The following is a 9,639-nucleotide window of genomic DNA, read 5'->3' as shown; positions in this document are numbered from 1 at the left end:
CTTTTTCGTTCATACATTTTTTTTCTTTCTCTCTATCTTTCTCGTAAAGCAAAGATGCAACGCTGTTGGAGCTATGATAATGACGGTAAGTCTGCATTTACATAAGTACACCTCTTTTCGATTAGTATTCTGGAATTTGCATAAAGGGAAAAATTATGCGCTTTTTTTACACTAAATATACATTAAGGTACTACGTATGGTGACTCTGTACCCATTTACGAAGAGATTAGTAATGCATCTTAAGCTCGCAAAACGAGTTCAAACTAAGCTCTTTCGGACGGTCGCTGTTCCTACGGTGGACCTGCGGTGCATCTAAAAATGTAAAAAGAAAAAAAAAAGAAAGAAGAAAACAGATACGAGCAAACAAACATTGAGATATCAGTTCACCAAACTTGAGAAGCGGTGATAGCCATTACTGTCCTTGTTGCATACGAGGAGTTTGCGTAGTCCTTGTTGAACGACGACTGCAGAAACGTTGAATGTTTTAAAAAAAAAGTGAGCCAATTCAAAAGTACCCATCCGCATGACACCGCACTGTGGAAGGTGGACTTCGAATCATTCATTCATGGTTATTGAGGCAGTGAAGGAACGCACTGGATATGGGGGGCGCCATGCTGTAGGGAGAGACTCTGGATTAATTTCGACCACCTGCAGGGGGTTCTAGAAGGCGTACCACAATTTAACTTCACAATGGTTTTTTGCATTTCGCCCCCACCTAAATGCGGCCGTCACGGCCAAGTACGAAACGCACAACCTCGAGATCAGCAGCAGAACGTCATGGTTGCGGCGAGTCAAGGAAGGCTTTGGAATGTGTCACTGAAGAAATACGATATCCCGGAGAGATTCCGCTTTTATGCGGTGCAATATTAGCGTGCCGGATGTTGTATCGAACACATGAAGGACTGGAAGGCGTTCGACAGAAGTCGAGGGCACGCGACTTCAGGGAGCTTTAAGCTTCACAGTAAATCTGAGCATTTAAAGAATGGCGGAATAGCGGAAACGTAAACGTAAGCGGTAACTCGGTGGCGCCATCTCGTGAGGTTTTCTTCAACCAGAGCATGCAAAAACTATTGTTGCAATGTCAGGTTATGCGCTGCTCAGTCGCTGGTGTAAAGGCGTTAACAACATAGTCATGAATACACAGTGGCCCTTTTGTTTAATCATTGTCTGAGTACGCCACAAAAAAAAAAAATTCTGACACAAATTGGTTAACAAACAGCCACAAGAGGTCGCTACCAGCTTTCCTGCCGTTGGTGCAACAGAACGTCTCCGGACTGATGTATGCGGACGACATAGTGCTACGAGCAGACAATGCAAGTTATTTAGAGACACTTGGGATTATTTGTGGCAACGCAGCTATAGATCTACGCATTAATTTTAGCACAGAGAAATCAGGAATTATGATATTTAATAAAGAGGCGAGTAAGTACGTGACGTCAATTTAGCAGTAACTGACGTCCATAGTCAAGCGGTGCAAATGCAGCGGCGTGTACATAACTGGAGGAAAGAATCACTCGAGCACCCACCAAGATAATCTGAAAATAAAGGGGAAGCGGAACACGGCAATAATGAAACGTACAGCACTTTCGGGCCTCAATAAATATGAAGTGGCGCGTGGAATCTGGAAAGGAGTAATGGTGCCAGCGCTAACGTTCGCTAATGCCGTTATGTGCTTAAAATCGGATATCTTGTCGGGGCTGGAAGTTAACTAAACATCGGTAGGCCGCTTGACCTTGGGAGCCCAAGGCGGAACCACAGATGGGGCAGTGCAGGTTGACGTGCGTTGGGTCTCGTTTGAAGTCAGGAAAGCGCAGAGCAAAATCAATTTTTTTGAAGAAACACTCGGGAACATCGACCAAAATAAATGGGCAGCTAAAGTGCACAAGTATCTTTACATGTAAAGCGTGGACACAGATTGAAAGAACAGGTCAAGAAAGTTGGCAACTAAGTATAGGTTAATTTAAAGTGTAGACGGACAACTAGGAGTAGCAAGAGAGAAAGTGAGACAAACAGAGACAGTGGATGCAAAGAACGGAGGCAAGAAAAACCACGGATATTTACAAGAATGAGACGAAGGAAATTAGAAGGGAAGATGTGTGCCATTACACAAATGGCAGTGCCTTGCCATTTGAGGCTCGAGCTGGTGGCCTAAAGGCAAATACATACCGGTGCAAGTATGCGCAACAAGATGAGGCATATGTATGCTGCAGCAAAAATCCGGAGACCACTCAGCACATCCCAATAGAATGGGAAGGGGGTCACCCAGTGAGACCGTAGGTAACTTGCACCTTCCAGAAGGGCTTGGATTCAAAGTGGGCGGAAGCATCAACCAATCAGCAGTGGTGATAATTAAGAGACGCTTAGAGTACTGGCGGAGAAAAAGCAGCGAAGAGATTGATAGCATCGGCTCCATTACAACAGAGTTAGCGTAACAAAGTAGATAGAGAAGTTTAGACGAAGAAAAAAAAAGATTTACGAGGTGTGCGCAAAAATGCTAGAATGAAAAACATATATGCATACTTCATTAAATCAAACAGACTAGGTGACTGTCTGCCGTCTCCCCGTTCATAAGGGAATACCAATAAATTATCATCATCATCATCATCATCATCATCATCATCATCATCATCATCATCACCATAAGTTCCCTGGGTTTGTTCCCCTGGGTACCTCATGCTGCCACCGCCCACGTCTTCTGTATTCTGTAAGAAATTCCACAAGATGTCACAGGTGAACCTTGTTAAATCTTCAAGATTAATCATCTTGCTTGTTAAATCTTCAAGATTAACCATCTTGCCTCAGATAAGGATGCCGCCATGCAATACCTATTCGGGCCAGGTTGAAACACTCCTCGCAAACCTCTTCCTCGAGACTTTTTCGATGCTTCTGCGCGCGATCTGCCGCAGGTACGTGGTCGTGGCCCCAGTACCACTGCATCGCCAACAACTCGTGCGGCGGCACCCAGCAGTCGCCGGTGAACATCGAGACGTTCAGTGCACTGCACGACGTCGCCATGAAGGCGCTCGAGTTCGAGGGTCACGGCGTGCCGTTCGAGAACTTCACAGTCAACAACGACGGCCTTTCTCGTGAGTGCTCGTCGCCGATGCGAGACCACGCTGCTGCTGAACGCTTTCCGGGGCTCTCTGTTCGGTGCCTTGGAAGAATATGTCCTACCGGACGTGTTGGTAGTCCATACTTTCAGTAAACCATCGCACATTAGGGTACGTCGGCACCCGACTATTTTTTTCAATAAAACTTCCCGAGACGAAGCTTGACTATCTCGGCCTTGCGCAGATGCGGGTACGTGCTACGTAAAAATGATGGCAATCTGGGAATTCAGCTGTCCCGTGTCGTTATTGTTTGGTGTGATCGGCTCTCTTTAATCATAAGCAATGGGGTTGGACGTTTCAAGGCAACACTGCGGCTTTGAGAAATTCCCCAAAATGGAATTCCAAAAATTCCCCAGTTAATAGTTCTCGCGTCTGTTTTGCCTGAAAACAAGTGTGCGTGACTGTGGACGGTTGGTGTGGCCTCACAGTGACCCTCAAGGCGGCGCCGCCGGACGCCACGACGAGGACGGTGCGGGGTGGTCGGCTGCCGGGCAAGTTCGTGTTCCGGTACGCGCTCTTCCACTGGGGATCCAGCTCGCACCAGGGCTCCGAGCACCTTGTCGACGGTATCGCCTACCCCATGGAGGTATCCTCTAACGCGCGCATCGCCTACCCCATGGAGGTATCCTCTAACGCGCGCATCACCTACCCCATGGAGGTATCCTCTAACGCGCGCACCGCCTACCCCATGGAGGTATCCTCTAACGTGCGCATACATGCCGCGTTCACGCGGAACTACGCCGCCCATTTTGCAGCCTTACGTTGCTCTCAGTAACCAGTTAGAGGAAACATTAAAAGGAAGCTTTCGAGAACAATCGCGTGAGAGAGAAAGATGTAATTCTATCAGCTGTGCGAAACAATTTTGATTTAGGACCTCCATCTTCAACAGCACCACTTAAGAGGGGAGCAGGCGAAAGAGCACACGCATGTTTTTTCTTTCGCTTGCATAACCCGGTGTCTACATGTAGGAAACTCAATTGGTAATCAGCACATGCCCTGTGTTCTTTCGCTTTCCCTTGTCTTAATTGTTGCTTTTGAAGTTGAATCGTTGCCAACTTGCTCGATTTGCAATCCTAATAAAATTAAGAACATCAAACGTTTTACAAACACTGGAGAAAATAAGTAAGTTTTAAAAAATTGAATTTTGTTTGAAGAACGTGTTTGCACCAAAATAGATGTCGCAGGTCTGTAAACTGCATCTATTAGAGCGTCTCATGCGCACAAATATTATATCTGGGTTTACAACCAATGTGAAACTCATATAATGCTAACGAACGCCTTGTGAAAGCCCACCGCACAAATTATTAGAATTTTTCAGAGTGATGCATATTACGTCAATCTTGTACGCTTTGTGCGTAATGTTTGTTTACTTACAGAATTGTAATATTGCCTATATAGTTACAGGATTGTAAAAATTGTACTTGAGATTTTTGAAATGCCGCAGTATTTCATAACATTTGTCGGAAAGTTATGGCTGAAATTGAAGATGTACTTTCATCGATGTTTTGATTTTACGTTCTTCTTTTCACAATCATAATTGGTGGTGTGGTCGTTGTGATCGATTTATGCAGATAGGAGCTTCCGAGATAAGGCTTCCTCTTACGTTAAGCTGGCTTTGTAAGCTGGCTTTGTAAGTTCTCCTTCTGCATTAGCAAAGTGGCTACAGTAACACTGAGAGGAGGCTAGAACGAAACGGAGGAGGGGGAGGGAGGGAGAATGGAGGCAAAGACGAAATACTGGCCGCTACGACGCTCTCGTGTTCCTGTACCAGCTCTATGTGACGGCGAGGACATTGAGAGTCTCAGCCAAAGTCCAGTAACTAATCGACTATATTGCATACTCAAGAGAGTCAAATACTCAACCAGCAGGCCTTGAATAACTTTTCCTCCACCAAAGTGACCATAATATTATAAAGCTACTTTAAAATTGGTGACATCACACTGTATTATTGACGCTGCGGTATCGGAGCGAAATTCTAGAGGTAGTTTGGCCGTAATTTTCTCCAGTTATAACCGGCACGTCTCCACAGGATGAACGAATGTAGAACATTGAATGCGTTACTTACCGGTCTATGCCGGTTTAGTGCTGTTTCAATTTCCTAATACACCGCTCATGGCTCCCGAGTCTTTCGGTGGGCGGATCGGACTGTCATCGCATGAAGAAACCGTTTTATGAAAATCTCTATGGTTTCGAAGTCCGTTAGTCCTAAGATAATGTCTTAGCCTCGCGACAGCGATCATGGCACTTGGTAGAAGGCGCAAACACATTGGTGAAGCGTTCCAAAGCCGTGGTGAAGTGTTTGTGTGCATTTGAGCTTCAACGCATTGCAGTAGTGGCTGCAACGGTCAAAAGTTATATCCCGCCCGGTCGCCATTGGTCCTGAGCATAAGCTTCTTCCTGCCGTTGTATTATCGTATTGTTGCCATTTCCTTTTTTTTTCAGTCACAGCTGGTTTATACGAACGAGAAATACAGCGCCACAGATGCGGCCAAGGAACATGACGGTGTCGCCATTATTGCAACGTTATACAGGGTAAGCTCCTTTCTCACGCACCTTAGTTTCCTTTGTATTGCGCTACATATTGGTATGCGTTTGGCCACTGGAAGCAGAAAAGAACGAATCGCCTTTCGCATGCCGCTAATCAATACGTGATCCTTCCATTTAAATGGCGTCGCACAGGGTATACGATTAACCGAGTCGGTGACATGTCGGGGTGAATTGAGTTTGGCTGAGTCACTAAGAGAGGTGGACTGACTCGCTCAACCTGATTGGCGAAATTCATGTGAACGTTTGTCGGCTCAGTCTAAGCCAGCCGGTCTTAGTCTCGACGCCCTCTCGTTGAGTTCACTAAGAAAGAAAAAAAAAGACATTCTGGGGTTTCACATGCCGAAACTACAATTATGAGGCACACCGTAGTATGAGACACGCGATTCGATTAGACCGCTTGAAATTCTCTAGCGTGCACTCAAACGTAGTTAAACGAACGTCGCTTCGCTTCCTTCGACATGCGCCCGCCGTTGCCGAACCCGCGACCTCGAGCTCAGCCGCGCAACGCCGTAGCCACTAAGCTACCGCGGCAGGTCCGTTCACGGAAACGACGCTGCAGCTTTCGGGCGGCGCGGGGAATCGCGTTCGTTTCCCGTTTGGTATCACTCGTCCACCGCCAACACAGCCGTCCGATCGACGCAGGTTACGTTTGTGGACTTCGAGTCGGTGAAGGCGATGCGGTCCATCCTGGCTGCGCTGAACTCCGGCGCCCAGAGCAAACGTCGTCGACGCCGCCTTCTTCCTTGGATGGTGCGCCGCCTCACGGGCCGTGGCGACAGCTCGTCAGGAGACGCGGACACGCACGTTCCCCGGCTGACGCTGGACAGCCTAATGCCATCCGTGGGCCGCGACGAGTTCTTCACGTACCGTGGCTCGCTCACCATGCCTCCGTGCACGGAATCCGTCAGTTGGACCGTCTTCAACAGGCAGGCATTCGTCACCGAGTCCCTGGTGAGGTTTCTGCGTGAGCCCATAAGCGTTAGTTTCGCTGGTACTTCTGCTTTCTCGTTATAGATAAAGGAACAAGCGTTGTGAAATTCATCGGCCAATTCATCGTGTGGTGGCAGCGTTGATACCTAAATGCACGCGAGCTCGGCCTCCGAGACCGGGCATCACGCACTTGATCTTCAAGACGATTGCATGAACCGGAATCTTGTATTGGGATGTGCAGCAAGGCAGTAGCTGAGCATGGCGACAGCTGAGTGTTCCGCAGCATGCAACAGAGACCAGGGTGGCGATAGCTATCTGCACTAGCATCGTCCATTGATTGCGGAAAGATCATGTGATGCTCATATAACACCAGCACTCGCTTATAGCATCAGAAACTTTTGTCCGAATATGTTGTTAAACGTTGATGGTAGTACGCAATGGCTTCGAGGGTAACGCACCATGTATGGTATAGAGCGTGAGCTGCGTGTTTGAGAACCCGTGCTCCACATGGACGAACTTGGTATTAGAGAAATGTATGGGCGGGAAGTGCTGCTTCACTCGGAGACGTACAGGTGCAGCCCCGTCGCCTAACTCGGACAAAGATGAGACGAAGCTAGCGCCCTCCTTAGGAAATGCGGAGGACTGTAAAAAACGCCCGCCTATGGAAATGTTGGAAGACGCCAGGGTTCCAGCTATAGAACACTTTGAAGACATTATCGCCGGAAAGCTCTAGCTACCCCTGCAGGACAAACAAGACAAGTCGCCGTTGATGTTTTCAGGTTACGTCCGACGGTGGCTCTACACCTATAATTCCTTCCCCGTACACACACACACACAGCTGCCATAGCGTTTGATCCGTCGCGACAGTCAGGGTGCGCTATTTCAAGCCCAGCTACCGCAATCTGCGAGCTGTACGAATGCTTTGTTCCCGGTGTAGCGGTCCAAAGGAGGCGACGTACTATGTGTTCCTTTAGACAAGCTGTAGTTTCCTGCTTGTACTTCTGCACACGCGTTATACAAATACTCTTTTTTTTTCAAGAATATGTTTTTTTATTTGTCTAAAGAACGCGTTTTTTTCTCTCTCTCTCTTTCTCTCTCTGCAATAGCTACAAAAGCTCCGGAGGCTCAAAGATCGCACGGGCGTCAAGCCCCTAATGGACAACTTCAGGCCACCGCAGAAACTCAACGACCGCAGGATAATCTCCTCCTTCCCGCCTTTCTGACGCCGCGCGTTGGGCACCTGCCCCCGAGACTGATACTCGCATGATACATCACGCACGTTTTGTCCCGCCAATGGCCTGCGCATATGTATAGTGTATGTCGAGCGATAGCGAATCGTAACATTTCCCATTCGTCTCGCATTCAAGTCACTTAAGCGAGGTGACTTGTCGTTCGTAATGTGACATTAATCGGAAATGGCAATTACAACTCGTATTCATATGATCAATGCGCAGCGTATACGCTTTATAACATATTTTCGGTGGCGCCTTTTTCTTTTGCAACAGGCGTGCACTAGCTGGCATTGCTCTCTTTTTACTAGAATAAATGACGTGACCATATGAACGCTGAAGAGCGTACGAAGGCGTGCGCAGATGCAGCGTCATCATCATCATCATCAGCCTGGTTATGCCCACTGCAGGGCAAAGGCCTCTCCCATACTTCTCCAACTACCCCGGTCATGTACTAATTGTGGCCATGTTGTCCCTGCAAACTTCTTAATCTCATCCACCCACCTAACTTTCTGCCGCCCTCTGCTACGCTTCCCTTCCTTTGGAATCCATTCCGTAACTCTTAATGACCATCGGTTATCTTCCCTCCTCATTACGTGTCCTGCCCATGCCGAATTTCTTTTTCTTGATTTCAACTAAGATATCATTAACTCGCGTTTGTTACCTCACCCAATCTGCTCTTTTCTTATCCCTTAACGTTACACCTATCATTCTTCTTTCGATAGCTCGTTGCGTCGTCCTCAATTTAAGTAGAACCCTTTTCGTAAGCATCCAGGTTTCTGCCCTACGTGAGTACGCGAGTACTGGTAAGACACAGCTCTTATAAATTTTTCTCTTGAGGGATAATGACAACCTGCTGTTCATGATCTGAGAATGCCTGCCAAACGCACCCCAGCCCATTCTTAGTCTTCTGATTATTTCAGTCTCATGATCCGGATCCGCAGTCACTACCTGTCCTAAGTAGATGCATTCCTTTACCACTTCCAGTGCCTCACTACATATTGTAAACTGCTGTTCTCTTCCGAGACTGTTAAACATTACTCTAGTTTTCTGCAGATTAATTTTAGACCCACCCTTCGGTTTTGCCCCTCCAGGTCAGTGAGCATGCATTGCAGTTGGTCCCCTGAGTTACTAAGCAAGGCAATATCATCAGCGAATCGCAAGTTACTAAGGTATTCTCTATTAACTCTTATCCCCAATTCCTCCCAATCCAGGTCTCTGAATACCTCCTGTAAACACGCTGTGAATAGCATTGGAGAGATCGTATCTCCCTGCCTGACGCCTTTCTTTATTGCGATTTTGTTGCTTTCTTTATGGAGGACTATGGTGGCTGGGGAGCCGCTATAGATATCTTTCAGTATTTTTACATACGGCTCGACTACACCCTGATTCCGCAATGCCTCCATGACTGCTGAGGTTTCGACTGAATCAAACGCTTTCTCGTAATCAATGAAAGCTATATATAAAGGTTGCTTATATTCCGCACATTTTGCTATCACCTGATTGATAGTGTGAATATGGTCTATTGTTGAGTAGCCTTTACGGAATCCTGCCTGGTCCTTTGGTTGACGGAAGTCTAAGATGTTCCCGATTCTATTTGCAATTGCCTTAGTAAATACTTTGTAGGCAACGGACAGTAAACTGATCGGTCTATAATTTTTCAAGTCCTTGGCGTCCCCTTTCTTATGGATTAGGATTATGTTAGCGTTTTTCCAAGATTCCGGTACGCTCGATGTCATGAGGCATTGCGTAACAGGGTGGCCAGTTTCTCTAGAACAATCTGCCCACCATCCTCCAACAAATCGCTGTTACCTGATCCTCCA

The 9,639-nt window shown here is 47.1% G+C and overlaps 1 protein-coding gene across 1 annotated transcript; it reads left to right on the top strand.

Moving 5' to 3' along the window:
* The first annotated feature begins 54 nt into the window (after positions 1-54).
* Positions 55-7,810, top strand: LOC142574493 (carbonic anhydrase-like). Its single transcript, XM_075683556.1, has 6 exons — positions 55-85; positions 2,907-3,086; positions 3,539-3,804; positions 5,553-5,642; positions 6,300-6,608; positions 7,694-7,810. Exons 1-6 carry the CDS (start codon positions 55-57, stop codon positions 7,808-7,810), a joined length of 993 nt encoding a protein of 330 aa, XP_075539671.1.
* Positions 7,811-9,639: the final 1,829 nt, after the last annotated feature.

This window comes from Dermacentor variabilis, chromosome 3 (genome assembly GCF_050947875.1).
Source record: "Dermacentor variabilis isolate Ectoservices chromosome 3, ASM5094787v1, whole genome shotgun sequence".
NCBI lineage: Eukaryota > Metazoa > Arthropoda > Arachnida > Ixodida > Ixodidae > Dermacentor > Dermacentor variabilis.
This window is presented reverse-complemented; position numbering and strand designations above follow the sequence as displayed.

Bases quoted from the DNA above. Each gene is read 5' to 3' on its own strand.
- LOC142574493 (XM_075683556.1), top strand. From the start codon at position 55: ATGCAACGCTGTTGGAGCTATGATAATGACG. The intron at 86-2,906 runs GTAAGTCTGCAT...GATCTGCCGCAG, and splicing joins TTGGAGCTATGATAATGACG to GTACGTGGTCGTGGCCCCAG. The intron at 3,087-3,538 runs GTGAGTGCTCGT...GTGGCCTCACAG, and splicing joins CAACAACGACGGCCTTTCTC to TGACCCTCAAGGCGGCGCCG.